The 17087-nt window shown below is 42.3% G+C and overlaps 1 protein-coding gene across 2 annotated transcripts in view; it reads left to right on the plus strand.

Annotated features, from left to right (window-relative positions):
- Rgsl1 (regulator of G protein signaling like 1) overlaps positions 1-17087 on the plus strand; it is a 60157-nt gene that overhangs the window by 24201 nt on the left and 18869 nt on the right. For both annotated transcript variants that reach the window (XR_015737912.1, XM_087906405.1), the window contains exons 10-13: positions 2077-2184; positions 8713-8815; positions 13254-13447; positions 16490-16607. Coding sequence is in view for 1 of the 2 variants with exons in the window: in XM_087906405.1 (XP_087762531.1) it covers positions 2077-2184; positions 8713-8815; positions 13254-13447; positions 16490-16607 (523 nt within the window). In the remaining variant the exon portion in view is untranslated. The remainder of the gene's footprint in view (positions 1-2076; positions 2185-8712; positions 8816-13253; positions 13448-16489; positions 16608-17087) is intronic.

Below are 17087 nucleotides of genomic sequence, written 5' to 3' on the forward strand. Positions count from 1 at the left end.
TAAAGGAATTCTAGAAGCAGTTAGGTCATCCTGTTTATGATTGGCTTACACGAGTGGCAATCATATTAGTATGTTCTAATTGGCTAGGGCTAACAGGAACTGGTGAAAGCCACAGCTCTTCCATTTGGGGGCAAGTTTGGACAAGTCCCAGGCTCTGTCCTTTTTGGTGAGGGTTGTGATGTTGTGAGGGGTCAGATCAGGCCTGGTGCATGCCATCTCTCTCATTGTCCTTTGAGGAAACTGAAACTCAGGTCCAGCTGTAAAATGGAGCAAGTTCAGACCTTTCACATCATGTGACACCCATCCGATGTTCCACTTCCAAAGAACAAGGATTTACAATTATTGGTGGTAGCTCTGAGACACGAGTTATTTCACAGTAAAGGAAAGGCACTCCTGTCAAAAAGTACAAGTTTTGCACATACTCTACAGTAGGGATGGATGCTGTGGCAAAGGGGGGAATATGAGGCTTAAGACAGTGATGCCGTAGCACTAAGGATGAGAGATAGAGATGCTTCCAGTTGCATATACGATGGACCTGGTAAGAGGTGGCCAGGCTTTAAGAAGCAAGGCTAGCGATGGCAGACTGACTGAGTAGCTTCCAAGAGAGCCTTCCTCATTGGGAGACCCATCCTAGGCACTATCACTTACTACAATAGCCTTGCTTTTAACGTGGTGCTTCTAATGGAGCTAATTGTAATAGTTTAAGGAACCTGCTCCCGTCTCAGGAAGAGACCCCAGACCATTCTATACACGAAGAGGTGACCACGAACATTGCAGCTACTTCTTGGTAGCTGCAAGAACAAAGGGAGCTTAGACTGTTAGCAGCATTTGGACACTTGAAAGGTCAAGCTAGCAGCACCAGCTGTTAACTTATGCCCAGAGTAAGGTCAATGACTATCAATAGCAAGATACTCACAAGGTCAGAAGTTGCAATTGTTCTTGCTTCAATCTTTTGATGTCTGTAGCAAATAATTTGTTAAGGCCATCTTTGCTCTGAGCTTTGATTTTTGTGAACTCATTTCAGAACTAGTTGCTCATAGACCAGGATGTTGTGGGGGCTTTTGAGAGTGGTGGGACTTGGCCAAGTGAGCAACAGCTAGCCAACAGCCAAGGTCAATAGCTAAGAAAGCCAGCATTGGAGGTGGGTAAGGAAGGCTTCAAACACCCTTAACTGAATGAGAAACATAAGCCCAAAGCAAACTAGCTCCCTGGGTGGGGTAGAGGCACAAAATATATTGGGCACATGGACCCTCTACTGTCTCAGCCCTTGACAGCCCAGAGAACTAAACAATCTCGACAGAGATAATCACAGCCTTTGTTCAGTTTCTATTATTGTCCTACAAAAGCCTTGGATGTAGAAAATCTAACCATTTCTCCACACTTGGTGAACCTCTCTCACTTTCAGAAGTTCCACTCACTTTTCTTCAATGTTTTGTTGTCTTGTAATGATTCTTTATAAAGCCTTGTTCTCCTTTGTCCACTTTCCACGAGAGTCTGTGTCTCTAACTTTCATTGGCATGAGACAATGAGCCATTAATCCAGGTTGATCTTCCTTGACTGCTCAGTATCCAGCATCTTAGGTCCTTGGGTCATGCACAAGTGGACCATGAAAGGTCCTGTCACTCTCAAAACCCCTACGTGATCCTGGCCTATGAGCTACTAGTTCTGAGACTAATTCACCAAAAGTCAAAGCCAAACCAAGAAAAACCCTAACAAATTATTAGACATGCATGTAAAAAAAAGTTAATGCAATAGGAGAATATTTGAAATTCATTTGCATCACCTCCTGAAAGGTGGTTTCAAGGGATCAAAACTCATCTAGATGAATGAGTTACAATTCATATTGAATCGTCAATAGTTTCTTCAGTGTGGACCTCACATTCTAGAATGGAGGGGAGTCTATGCTTCTTTGGTTCTAATTTAGGTTAGAAGATTTGCATTCTTTATGTAAGTAGCCTATTTAAATACCATTGTCTGATTCAAATAACATTTTAAAGACAATGTCTTCAAGAAACGTACATGAATATTTAACCCTACAATGGACAGCTAAGCTGTGCCTTTATTTTTTCTTCACAGATGTAACCAAAATGACCTTTGAGGAGCTCGCCTACAAGAACCCAAAGTTGGCCATAGAAAAGATCAGTGAAGACTACAAAATATACTGTGAAAAGGCACCTGCGAAAGGCAAGTGTTTAAGGTTAGGTGTAAGGCAAGGGTTATTTTCTTCCAAATCTAAGAATTTCCAAACTCTAGAGTACTAAGCCAAAAGAGGAACCATACCTTGTTTGCAAGGAGATATTAAGTTGTCGGGGGCTGCTTGTTCATTCCTGGCTGCCCAGAACAGAAATAATCATACAGAAATCTGTATTAATTGCAATACTGTTTGGTCAATAGCTTAAGCATATTTCTGGCTAAGTCTTATATCCTAAATTAAACCATTTCTACTAATCTGTGTATGGCCACGTGACTGTGGCTTACCAGCAAGGTTCGGTAGGCCCTGGTGGAGGCATCTGTCTCCTGCAGGCAGCTGCATGACTTCTCCCTGACTCTGCCTACTCTCTCTATATATATCTCTTTCAGTCTGGCTTTACTCTGTTAAGCCATTGGCCGAAAGCAGTTTCTTCATTAACCAATGGCAATAAAGCATATTTACAGCATACATCACCTTCCACATTAATAATACTCCAGAGATAATCACCATGTGTTCCCACTCCTACAGAGTCCTAAAGGGTGAGATGCAAATCAAAGGCAATTATAAATCATTGGAGATGATGAAAATTAAGATCACTTGAGGGGGTCCCTGCAGGTGTCATCCAGGGAAGCAAACCATACAAAGAGAAAAGAATAAAAACCTGAGCCAGGCAGTGGTGGTGCACATCTTTAATCCCAGCACTCGGGAGGCAGAGGCAGGCAGGCAGATCTCTATGAGTTCGAGGCCAGCCTGGTCTACAAGAGCTAGTTCAGGACAGGCTCCAAAGCTACAGAGAAACCCTGTTTTGAACACCTCTCCCCCAAAAAATCAAGAATTAAAACCTGAAGCAAATTGACTTTGTCAATCTGGATCAGACTTCAGGGACTCTAATAATAGGCAGTTTATAGCCAATGTTTTTAAGCCCAATACAATTTGATATGTATCGAGAGGAGGGTTTCTCCATCCCCTTCTCTGCTCCCCCTGTTGGGCTCTCATCCCTTTTAGCTGGTACCTCTGCTGGACTTGGAGAACCTGCCAGGCAGGGCTGAACAACTTAGACTGTCATCCCTGATGTATCTGCGAAACACTTCGTCATGAGTTCTGCTGCTGCTTCATTTGATGATGTATCCTTGTCAAGCTGAGGAGTACCAAAAAGCAGCATGAAAATTGTCCCTTTACCTTACTGTCCCCAAATTCTGGGCTCATTCTATTTTTCTCCTTTTCCATGTTTATGTTTACCCTCTCTGATTGTGAGAAGCCTGATTCCCATTATCTTAAATTCACTTATATTTTTTATAGCCCCATCATGTGAGTAGTCGGTCTTCACTACTCTATTCTCACAAATGCCCTCTATTCTTACAAATGCCTCTATTCTCACAAATGCCCGTCTCCCCGCTTCTGGTCTTCAGTGCTTTGCCCTGGCACCTCCATGCCTGAGCAACTCCTTACTTTGCTAGAACTCCACAGCTGCCTCAGGTTCATCCTTTGAGGGAAAACCTTCCTCATCCTGTTCTCTCTAATTGACATAAACTGGTAGGAATAAGGGTCCCAAAAGGTGAGGTGTCAAGGGGAAGCACCAAGGATGAGAAATAAAGTACAGCAGGGACCAGGATGCCTTGCATGAGCTGCTGAGTAGGCGGAGACTGCTCTTTTGTTTCCCAGCCACCCTGACCCGAATAATCACTCAGAAACTATATTAATTACAACACTGTTCTGCCGATGACTCAGGCATATTTCTAGCTAGCTCTTACATCTTGAATAAACCCATTCATATTAATCTGTGTATTGCCATGGGGCTGTGGCCTACTGGCAAGGTTCCAACATATCCTGCTCCTTCGGGAGGTTCACAGCATCTTTTTGGCTTTGCCTCTCTCTCTCTCTCTCTCTCTCTCTCTCTCTCTCTCTCTCTCTCTCTCTTTCTCTCTTTGTCTCTTCTGATTTTCTACCTGGCTTTATTCTTCTAAGCCTTTGGCCAAAGCAGCTTCCTTTATTAACCAATGGTAATAAAACATATTCACAGCATACAGAGAGGAATCCCACATCATGATGACCATGCCAAGCAAGTTTACTGGGAAGCAGGGTTTCGTACATATTACTTGCAGGGGGTAAAATGACCAAGGTCAGCAGGGAGCTAGGTCAGACAGTGTTAGCAAAGAGAATATGGGATACCTCAGATGCAGCTGTCGAAGGGCTGATGACCATAGCCCAGGAGGAAGAATTGGGTCTGCAGAAACCGTAACCTTGACTCCTACAAGGCACTGGCTCCAGCCCAGCACCGGCCTTTGTCCTTTCATGAGGACCTCTGAGGCCTCTCAGGTCTTTCTGACTCCCCATATCTAACAATCTGTGTTAGGCCATCACCATATGTGGTCACTCTTCCTACCACTCAGGCTCTGGCCTTCAACCCAGCTCTCCCTTCATGTGGATGTGTGTATTCTTCATCTTTGTTAGGTGCTTTGTTAGCCCCTGGGTGGGCTCTCTCCTTATCTTGCCTGGACTTTCTTAGCCCATATACGATAATCCCTTACCACAGATATCCTCAGTTTGCTCAGCTTCTGACGTCCTGTATGGGCCCACACCTAAGGGGATTGTCATGTTCATGCTACCTAAGCTTGTTGACTTAGGCAGAGTGTTTGGTCCATGTCGACTTGCTTTCTTTCCTTTAGTATGAACATTCTTTCTCAACCCACGTGGACTCCTCACACTGTGCCAGCATTTTGGTACATCCTCCAGTTTCTGCTTCTGTTCCGAATTCTCCAGCTCTGTGGCCCTTCTGCCTATGGACCATCTGAATCATTGTGGCTCATTTCTCCTTTTGGTTTTAGCTTTTGTTTTTGATTTTACTCCTAGTTATTACATAATTTAATTGTTAAGAATATGAAGCCAGGGCTGGAGAGATGGCTAGGGGGTGAAAAGCACTTGCTACTCTAGGAGAGAACTTGGGTTCTGTCCCCAGCACCTATGTGGCCCCCCACAACTGTTTCACATCTATCCCCCTCAATGGGCCCTACACACACATGGTGCCCATACATCCATTCAGGCAAAACGTAATAATACATAAATAAAGATAAATCTTTGTTTTTAAAGAATACAAAGCCATAACTTAAGTTTTAAAAGTTTCTTGAAGCATTTCCCTGGTTATCTGTCAATGTTTTAGGCTACAGTATTTGTTCTGATAATACCATCCGGACAGGAAGGATATACTCCAGGTCGTTTTTGATTGGTCGTTTTTGCTCTCACAGCATTCCTCAGACCAGAGAGGCGATATGGCTAACCTGCTGATTACCAAATAGCCCCATTCCGTGTAAACGCTTTAGGAACTGGAGAAATGGCTTTCATATAGGACTGTGGGCCCGGTAGACCCAGTGTGACCTGGACCTGGTCCAGGACTCCATCTAAACACTAATTCTAATGAGTATCTTCCCTAATGAGAGTCTGGGGAGTTGGTTGTTTTTACTCTTTACTCTTTGGCTCTCTGGCTCTTTATTCCTTGGGGCCCCCCCACCCAGCTCCCAAACAAATCACACTTGGAGGCTTACTCTTATTTATAAGTGCCGGGCCTTAGCGTGGCTTATTTCCAGCCAGCCTTTCTTTTTTTAATTAATTAATTGATTTGTTTATTTTTGCATACCAATCCCAGTTCCCCCTTTCTCCTCTCCCCCTGTCCCCTCACCTTTTCCCTACCCTGCCCCCCATCCACTCCTCAGTGAGGGTAAGGCCTCCCCTGGGAAGTCAATTAAGTCTGTCCCATCATCTCACTGAAGGGAGCCCAAGTACCTCCCCTGCCCACCTGATGCCTAGACTGAACAAGGTATCTCTCCACAGAGAATGGGTTCCACAAAGTCAATTCATATGTTAGAGTTAGGTCCTGGTCCCATTGCCAGTGACTGCATATACTGCCCTGGCTACACCATTGACACCTTTATTCAGGGGCCTAGTTTGGTTCTATGCAGGTTCCCCAGTTGTTAGTCTGGAATCTCCTACTAGTTCAGGTCAGCTGATCTTGTGGGTTTCGCCCTTCATGGTCTTGACCCTTTTGTTTATGTTATTGCTCCTTCCTCACTTTCTTTTGTACTCCAGGAGTTCAGCCCAGTGGTCAGTTGTGGATCTCTGCATCTGCTTCCACCTGTTTCTGGAAGAGGGTCTAGCTTCTCGGAGATTGTGGACTGTAGGCTAATTATCCTTTGCTTTATGTCTGGTATCCACTTATGAGTGAGTAAATATTATATTTGTAGCCTCTTATGAGTGACTACATGTGATATTTGTCTTTCTACATGTGGGTTACCTTATTCAAGATGTTTTTTTCTAGATCTGTCCATTTGCCTGCAAATTTAAAGATGTCGTAGGTTTTTTTGGTTGTTGTTGTTTTTTAACCACTGAGTAATACTCCATTATGTAAATGTATCACATTTTCTTTATCCATTCTTTGGCTGAAGGGCATCTAGGTTATTTCCAAGTTCCTAGCCAGCCTTTCTTAAATTATCTCATCTATCTTTTACCTATGGACTTTTATCTTTATTTCTGTACACTTTTCTTACTTCTTACTCTGTGACTTGCTGTGTAGCTGGGTGATTGGTCCCTGATGTCCTCCTCCTTTTCTTACTCCTTGATCGCCAATCCTCTCTTCCCAGATTTATCCTCTTACTTATTCTTTCTACCTGCACGCCCCTTATTCTTTCTCCTGCCCAGCTATTGGCCAATCAGCTCTTTTTTAGACCAATCAGGTGCTTTAGGCAGGCAAAGTAACCCAGCACCACAGAGATAAACAAATGCAGAATAAAAGAATGCAACATACATCTTTGCATCATTAAAGAAGTATTCCACGGCATAAACAAATGTAACATGCCTTAAAATAATATTCCACGACAAGTCCATGAAGACATTCTGGATATCCAAGCAACAGCACTGACTGTATATCACCTTTCTAGAGATGGTTCGGTTTTCTTTCCAGCCGTCATGATAAAATACCTGACAGGAGCAGCTCTAAAGGAGAAAAAGGTTCTTGAACTTTCAATCCAGGTAGAACCAAAGCAGGAACTCGAGGAACGAGTCACGCCTACAAGGAAGAGTCTTCCAGTTTCTGAAGTTTCTGGCATTTACAAAATTGCCAGCTACCTTAAGAAAAATATAAGGTGGGAAGTCTTTCTAATTTTTCAAGTCCTGAGCTTTTGTTTATGTTCACTGTGGCTTAAATATTGAAAACTATTATTTCAACATAATCTTCCTGTTTTCACCATCTTTTCTCTAATCTTCATATTTTAACTGAATTTTTTATTGGCTTATTTATGACTTTGAGATGTTATTTTTTTTTTACCCAACATTTTAAGTGTTTGGTCCTAGGAAGGATTTTGTTTTTGGAACTTGATGGATTTTCTTTTTCTTTTATATCAAGACTTCAACAGTCTGGATTTCATTTTTTAAATCAACCCAGTTACATTTATTTAGAACCAATGTATATATCTATGGCTTTCACTCATTGTTGTATGCTGCCAATCAGACATATAATTAAATCACACAAAATACCCTGCAAGTGCACATTCTATTTAATATGCATCTTAAGTCAGTGACTGTATAACTGGGTCATATTCTGATCTTGAGCAATGAGATGACTCTCTTCCTACCTTTGGTGATTTTATAGTCAGTGTTTTTCTTCTATAAATTTAAAGGGTTTTAGTTTGTCAAGGTTATCCTCAGACTGGATTTGTAATTAACAATGACCTTGAATTTCCAATCTCCTGCTCTACTTTGCAAATGCTAGAATTATGGGCAAGAACATCACATGTGCTAGCGATTGAGCCCAGGTCTTCATGAATGCTAGGGAAACATTTTGTCAACTAAATGACATCCCAAACCCCCAAGGGGTTTTGATAATGGTGAAATCCATGGAATCTATTCTTTCTCAAAAACATTAAATGCAGTTCTCAGAATAATGTTCTAAAGTGCACCACAGAGCAAGACACCTGTTCTGAATTGTGTGTGATTGCCAGAATACCATCGCAATGTCAGATCCTTGGAAAGAAAATGGTTTTAGTTCAAGCAAGAAGTTGAGTGGAGCTTCTTAAAGTTGAGGTTAACAGTCAGTAAGTTCAAGGATTACAAAGTAAAACTTTCAAAGGACACGTGGAACGTTTCTGAGAGGACATCCAAGGTGTCAACAAAGAGAGAGCACATGCATTGTGGCTGAATGAAAGAATCAGATTGGAAGGAAGGTGGCTCTCATCTTCAGCGATGTACCTCGAAGAATAGTGGACTTGGTCTCAGCAGTCTCTAAGGAAGGTAGGCTCTAGGCATGATGGTCCACGTCTCTAAGGAAGGTGGACTGAAGGCCTGATGGCCAGTGTCTCCAAGGAAGGTAGGCTCTATCCCTGATGGCCAACATTCATGAGTAACACACTTTGACCTGATGACAATGTCCAGGTGTTCAATGACCGGACACAATAGTTGTAGTCAATGCCTGATAAACGTCCCTCCTCACTCTCGCTTTATAAAATATTGTTACCTAAATTTGTGGTCTTTTTCAGGCTTTACAGTGGAAATTATTAAGCAGCCAAAACACGCATCCTCACAACGGAAAACATCCTTTGCTAGAAAAGCTGTCACAAGGAAGCCTTCCATGAGACCAAGGTAAGATGGGGGATACAGTTATAGCAACATCTTTAGGCACAGACTTCTTTTCTGTGTGGAGGTCCCAGACCTTTTTCTGTAGCTGGTATGCATATGGACAGGACACTCTGCATGTTACGTTGCTTATTTATGTGCTACCAAATAACTTCTTAAAACTTTAATTACTACAGAAAACTTTTTAAAAATTTTGTTTGTATATATAATCATACCAAATATATATGGTATATATAATATCCATAATATAGATTATTCCCTTCTCATCAAAATTTTTCTGTGAGTGCACAGACACAACAGCCCCGTCGTGTTCAAATCCCAGCACTTCACAGCATTCCTCATCCTGCACCTCCCACATTCTTTCTGTCTTCTCTTCTGAGATGTTCCCTGAGCCTTGGAGAGGATTGATGTAGGTGACCCATTTCGGGCTAAGCACTCACCAGTGGCTTGTTCTGAATATTTTGACCAAAGTGAGTCTCCACATTAACTATCACTGTCATGGACACCCTTCTACATTAGCCTGCTTAGAGCTACTGACTTCCACGCTGTGGACGAAGCATGTTTTGTTCAGTCCCATCCTTCCTCTAGGCATGTACACTGCCTCTCATCTTTCACTGCTGTCAATAGCACATGTAGCTCAATTCATTTAGGAATGTTAGGCTCCACACTACTAAGGTGGCCTCATGACTGGTCTCTTCCTTCCTGTGGCTCCACTTTCCAATCTTTCTAAGAATCTGTCTCCACTGGGAGAAGAGTCTATGACATTTCCTGCAGAGGCAACAATTGTCTTTCTTTCCAATTCCCTTTGTAGATATAAGTTTCTCTCCTGCCTGGTCCCGCAGCTGTTCAGTCCCAACAAAACACAGAGAGGCTTATATTAATTATAAACTGGTTGGCCTATTAGCTCAGGCTTATTATTAACTTGTTCTTGCAACTTAAATTAGCCCATTATTCTTATCTATATTTAGCCAGGTGGCTTGGTACCTTTTCTCAGTGCAATATTTTTTATCTTGTTTCCTCTGTGTCTGGTTGATGACTGCAGACTGAGCCTTTCCTTTTCCTGGAATTCTCCTAGTCTGGTTGCTCTGCTTTCTGCCTGGCTACTGGCCAATTAGTGTTTTATTAAACCAATACAAGTGACAAATCTTTACAGGGTACAAGAGCATTATCCCAAAGCACCCTTATCACAAATGTCACTTAGACATGAAAAGTTCCCCAAGTGTTACATCTGCTATAATTCCCTGCTCTGAGCCTGCATCCCTAGAGGTCGCCACCAATTCTACATGTTACTTTTTAGTGCTTTGTACTTTTGGCATGATTCCTTCTTTCTGGGCTAATTTTCTCTAAGGCCAATTTGTTTATTTTATTCCATTTTTTTTCTAATTGCTAACTACAAGAAAAGTTCTTCTGTAGATTATGAAAATATAATAGTATACAAAGAGACAATCAAATCTCTGGGGAAATATTTTGTATAGAAAAAAAAATGCCCACAGGAATTCTTCTGTTACTGTAGCATTCACCCGAGGTTGCGAACACTCAGACTAAATTTGGATGATAGAAACTGTTTCCCGGAAGGCAATCACCATTCCTCTTGCTGCTCTAGTCCGTGCGCATCACTGTTCTCTACTCAGGCCACAGAAACAGTTCCAACCTCATTGACCATGGATAATCCAAGTCTTTTCTAAATCGTATCAGTCACACAGCATGACTTTAGACCATAGCCAGGGTCAGAGACACCACAGTTGCAGGTCTCCAAAGCTTATCTCTAACCCCCATTCAGTGTGAGCTATTATTGATCATACGCTAGTCTCGGCCATTCTAATGATACAGATGATAATGCTGTCTATATAATACCTCTCATACTAATAAGACAATTTTTGTCACTTTCTACTTGTTGTTTGTTTGGTTTTTTTTGGTTTCTCAAGACAGGGTCTTATGTAGCTCTGACTCTTCTGGAACTCAACTCATTATGCAAACCAGGCTGGCCTTGAACTCAGAGATCCACCTGCCTCTGCCTCCCCAGTGCTGGGATTAAAAGCTTTTGCCATAATACCCAGTAGTTCTTGCTCTTAATCTAAGACAAATAAGAACTCAAGCTGACTTTGAAGTGTTGTGATCAAGTTTTGTGTGATTCCCATGGGGGTACAGCCGAAAGAGAAAGAAATATTTTGAGTACAGATTTTAAAAAAGTTAGGCTGTAAGAAGAATTCCTAAGACGCATGTAGTGTTACAACGGCACAGAGATGATATCATGTATAGGTTTGCAGTCCCAGACAGAACAAAGATGGGCCTTGTTAGCTACTTTTCTTGACTTTCCATAAGGCCTTAAAGTTAAAATTAAAAACAAAAAGAACAGTGCCTGCAGAGACGGCTCAGCGGTTAAGAGAATTTGTTGCTTTTGCAGAGGATGCAAGTTCAGTACCTAACACCTTTGTGATGCTCACAACCACTAGTCTCAGGGCTCCGACACCTTGTTCTGGTTTTTACTGGTACAAGACACACAGGCGTTACACAGACAAGCAGGCAAAACACTCATACATATAAAGCACCAATGAATATATCCTTTAAAATATTTCTGTGATTTGTAAGTGCACAAAATTATATTCAATAGCAAAAGTTTAAAATGCAATGTGAAACTCCACAGCTTCCATTTTGAATTACCATTTGAACTGTGATATACAGTCTTCGAAGGGTCTGGTGAATTTCAGTGTGTGATTTTTTTTTTATTTCCATCACTTTTATTATAACATTTAAAATAAAATAAAGAGAATGAAAAAAAAACTTTAAGAAATAGCAGAGCAGCACCTTGTAGAAACACACTGTGGGGAGCAATGCTCTGTAGAATTCAACCCTGTGAGTCAGTTAGAGAAAAATAAACTAGAGAAAAGCAAATAAAACCATCAACAGCAACAACTCGAGGAAAATGAAGAGCAAGAGGGAGTGGGCTCCACCTCCACTGGAACAGCCAGGGAAGCACAGATGTATGTGGGGCAGGCAGCAGATCCCATTCGAACATGGTCAAAACATCTAAGAAACTTTTCAACAGACTAAAGGAAATTATGTTTAAAGAACTGAAGGAATGTGTGATAACAATCATTAATCAACTAGAGAAAATCAATAATGAGACCAATTATAAAACAACTAAATTCAGAGCTGGGGTAGAAAAAGCGAAACAACTGGATGAAATCTTGCTAGACAGAAACAGCAGACTTAATCTGGAGGAGGAGTCAGGGAACTGGAAGATGGCTCAAGAGACATTATCTGGTCTAAAGGAGTAGGACCCACACTGTAGCAGGAGCCAAACCCCAATAAGTTATCCTTTGGCTTCCACATGTATACCACAAAACATACAAAATAGGGAGAAAGACAGACACAAACACACAAATATACAAACCCACAAAATAAATATAATTTAAATTTTGTTTAAAAAATTTGTTTAAAAATGATAAGGAGAACTGTACAGAAATTGAGATTGTTAAAAAATGAAGGATCAGATTCAACAACTTAATGTACTATACCTCTAGAAATGCCCAAATTTCTAAAATCAGACTCAAAGGCAAGTTGAAAGCATTGGCAAATCTATAGAAACAACAACAAAATTAAAAAATCCAAAAAAAGTAGTGATTAAAATCTGAACAGCATCAAAAAGTAGTGTTTTGCTTGGTGTGATGGCACACGTCTTTAATCTCAGCATTTGGGAGGCAAAAGCAGGTAGATCTTTGGGAGCTCAAGCCCAGCCTGGTCTACAAAGCAAGTTCCAGGCCAGCCACGCAGTTTGACCCAGTCTCAAAAATAGTGGTGTGTGTTTAACAATTTAATATCTTTCATATAACAGAGCCTGGGTAATACCTCTGGACAACTCAGTGGGGTATTTAAAGCAAAGACAGTACCAACACTACAGTCGCTCTTCGAGAAAATAGACGTAACTCTCACTTATCCTATGAGGCCAATGTCAATCATCCCGAGTTTCCAAAGAGGCATCATAAGAAAACAGGGACAAGGATATCGATCAAAAACCTATAGCTAATATCCAACAAAATGGCATATGTACATAAAATAGATGGATAACTTGGTCAAAAGATGCAGAGGGCTTTGAATGATAACTGTGACATAAAGTGAGATTAAATGGTCAATTAAAATTGGCGAGTGGAGCAAATAGAGATGCAGGTGCACCAAGTCAGTGACGATGAAACCCCAGAGGGAGTCCAGCCTACTTAGACTGGGAGGAAAGGAAAGAGGACCATGTGGGAAACATCAGAGCTAACTCCGTTCAAGGAGCTGCCCGCAGTTGGCGCATGTTTAATCCCAGCACCGGGAGGCAAAGGCAGGCGGATCTCACAGGCCTAGAGGAGACACTGTGGCCTGTGCCCGGCTCCTTTCCCTACTCAGAATAGTCGCCACGGTCATTATCCTTCCCCTCTACCAACGGGGCTCTGTTTTCCAGGAACTTGACAGAAATCCTCCTAAATTCTCAACACCTGGAGTGCTTCCGGGCGTTCCTCAGAGACCGGAAGGCTGAAAACCCACTGCTGTTCCTGATAGCCGTGCAGAAGATCATGATGGAGACCAATGAAAAGACTTACAAGGCCGCTTTGGAAAATATAACCAAGACTTACTTCCACGGCAAGGTCCCTCCCGGTACGCCTTTTCCTCCGGATTCCCGCTTCAGTTTCTTGGGAGGAAAAGTCTGGGAAATAGCCTGGCTCCAGTCAAACCTCAAGAGAGCAGAGCAGGGGAGTCCCTCCATGGGAGCAATATTAAGACTGTGAGAATGAATGCAGAGAACAATATTAAGCCCAAAGCCATAATATTGGGAAAAGGAGCCACGTGTGAGATACAGACACATACATGCTCATTTATTTCACTTCATACTAAAAATCGAAGGGACAAAGAGCTGTGTTTTCTAAACAAAGAAAATAGAATACTTTGAAGTATTCTTAGCTGATTTGTGGAACTTTAACACGAATTCAAATTACTCGATCATGAAATCAACTGGCATGGGGCTAACTCTAAGCAAACGGGTGTTGTTCTCCGTGCCCAGATGTGAAAAGTTGAGCTGGGGCAGAGAACGGTCTGTCTGGAACCGTCCATGAACCGTTCATGAACCGTCTCATCTTCCTGTTCAATGTGGTGTTAAGCTTGACCCATGGAAATTCCTCTTAGCTGGTGGCAACAAATAAAGTATTAGCTTGCAGCCCTAGCAAAAGAGGGTGCACAAGTGCCCCCCTGGAGGCCGACAAGCTGCAGCAAGGCCGCAGAGCTGGGCTTTCTGCCTGTCTCAGAGGAGTAGGTGGAGCTTGTGTAGGTGGGGGAGGGGGCTTGTTTGTTTGCTGTTTTCTGTTAGTTTGCTTGCTTTGGTTTTGTTTATAGTTATCTAAGACAAGGGTATAAGTACAAAAATAGAAAAAGTTCAAAGTTAACAAATCTCTCTAGTTCATTTGTTTCGAAATAGGGTCTCAGCACATATTCCAGACTGGCCTGAAACTCACTATGTAGCCCCGACTGGTCTAAAACGCTGACACCTCCTACTTGTGCCTGCCATGTGATAGGATTTACAGACATGCCCCAGCCCAGCATGTCACAGTTTGTAGGTGCAATTCGAATGTTGTAATAATGAACTCAGAATCCCCGATATTGCACTGGTGGCACATTTGAGGAATTAGAAGAAATTATAAAGCACTAACCCTTGGCGTCACTTAAAAGGAAGCCCAGATTTGAATTCTTTAATTTCTCCCTGTGCCTCCCATTGTCTTCTGTCTGTCCATATGAGTCTGAATCTGTGCCTGCCTACATGCTGTCTTGTGAATCTGTTCCTGTGTCTCTGTGTGTTCTTGTGTGTGTCCCTAGCAAGGGGCTTTGCTCTTTCTTATTGGACAGCACAGAAGACACCACGTGGGGGAAGGAAGCGATACATTACAGATTTTTTTTTTTCGAGACAGGGATTCTCTGTAGCTTTGGTGCCTATCCTGGAACTAGCTCTGTCATCCAGGCTGGCCTCAAACTTATAGAGATCCACCTGCCTCTGCCTCCCGAGGGCTGGGATTAAAGGTGTGTGCCACCACCACCCAGCCAGAAAAGTTTAACCCAAGGGATGGAGTCACTGATTCTAACTGAGCCCATCTGACCCAGATAACAAACAATCCAAAGCTGTCAAGCAATATCCATACATTGCTCCAGCATTTATGGTGGGCATTCATTTCATAAGCTGGTTTGGTCCTGTTTTTCTGTCCTCAGGCAATGATTATCATATCATACATACATGTGTGCATTAATCTTGGGACAGGGACTTGGAAGAGTACACATTTAAGATTGCATGTTGGGAGCTGCAGACCCTTGGCCCCTTGACGTCCTCAGACCCTTTGCCTGCTGGAGTGAACTGAGCAAAACACCTGTGCCTGCAGCCGCTCTGAGCACGAGACCTTAACGGCAGGCTGATGGGCCTGTAGCTGAAATATCCCAGGAGCTGGGCATGCATGGCTAAGGATCCTTATATAAATTTCCCCTGAGCACAATAAACTGGGCTTTGGCACTCTTGTATCAAGAGTGACCCATGTCTCTGTCTTTCTCTGTGTGTCTGTCTCTGCGTTTTTAAGTCTCCAAGCTTAGGTCCCTGCTCACGAAGGCGTACCGACCTGCAGTGGCATGGGGCACTACAGGTATAGTATCATATAGCACATAGTACAGGATCTTTGGGGTTTTTACAATTGCACCTATGTATTAGCTTCCCTTGTTAAAATTAATTGCATGAGAAATCTAAGGCAAGGAAGGTTAGTTATTACAGTGTTCTCTTAAGGGCAAGTTCACGGCCTGAGTACACAACACTAGTTGTCTGAAGCCTTAAGTGACTTCAAGGTGCATTGTTGACTGACTGTGTGGTTCAGTCAAAGGTCCTGTCTTGTAGAATGGAAGAGATATTTTTATCATAATGCATTGCCACATATCAAAAATATTTATGTGCTAATTTTCAGTGTGAGTTCTATATGTAGTTATTGGAGAGGGGGGTCTCAAAAAGAAAGGAGCGCCCAGATGTTCCTCAGCTGCATTTTCAGGTCTCATTAACAAACCTTCCTACCTCTGAACACAAGGAGCGCCATGCTGCACCATGTTGCCAGTATGCAGTCTTGTGAATCTGTCCCTGAGTTGATATTTGTGTCTTGGGCTCTCCTTCTGCACCCAAAGACTGTGTTTTACTCCTTTCCTCCTAAGTCACCCCCTAAACTGGAAAACTTCACCCCAGCTACAGAAATGAGTTTAAATTTTAAGATTTAATTTCCCTTTAAGCTTTTATTTTTGAAATAGAACTAAGAAGGATAGTATTTTGCCGACAAAAATAATTTCCCATAATATTTGAAATATTCTTTAGAAATCTTCAAATTGTAGAAGGCTCAGAGTGAGGCCAGAGTGAGAACAGAGGGTCCTGAAACTTGCATGTGAACCACCAAGCAGCAGACAGAAATGACGCTCTTCCTCTCTCCCTCCCTCCCTCCCTCCCTCCCTCCCTCCCTCCCTCCCTCCTTTCCTCCCTTTTTCCCTCTCTTCCTTCTTCCCTCCCTCCCTTCTTTCCTCCCTTTCTCATTCCCTCCTTCCTTCCCTCTCTCCCTCTCCCTCCCTCTTTCCTTTGTTGCCTCCCTCCCTCCTTCCTTCCTTCCCTCCCTCCCTCCCTCCCTGTCTATCATTTAGAGGAGATGCTGCAATGTGATGCTCCTTTAATCAAAGAAATCATCCACATGCGCCACATCACCACCACCACACTGCTGATGCTCCAGGGCTACGTAATGAAATCTCTGGAAGAAAAGTGGTAAGCATGCCCAGAGAAGGAGGGCTCCTTCTGGAGTTGCTTCCTTCTTTGAATGGCCACATTAAGCCAAGTTCTCCTAGTCTTCACAGTGTACTGCCAGAGCTCCTCCAAGAGAAACACAAAACTTGCTTTCAAATCTCCTGCCTGCCAGCACCAGTGCAACACACACACACATATACAAATATACATATATACATATACATACATGCACACACATATATACCCACATACACACATCCATATACACAAATAAATACACATATATAAGCACATACATATTCACACACAAGCCACACATATACACACACACAGACATACACATATATACACACAAACACAAACATACATATACACATAGGCATACACACATACACAAAAACACATATACCCACACAAATACACACATATATACAAACAAACATACATGCATACACACATACACACATACGCATACATATACAAACATACATGAATTACACA

The sequence above is a fragment of the Myodes glareolus genome, chromosome 5, assembly GCF_982192425.1.
Source record: "Myodes glareolus chromosome 5, mMyoGla1.1, whole genome shotgun sequence".
Lineage (NCBI taxonomy): Eukaryota > Metazoa > Chordata > Mammalia > Rodentia > Cricetidae > Myodes > Myodes glareolus.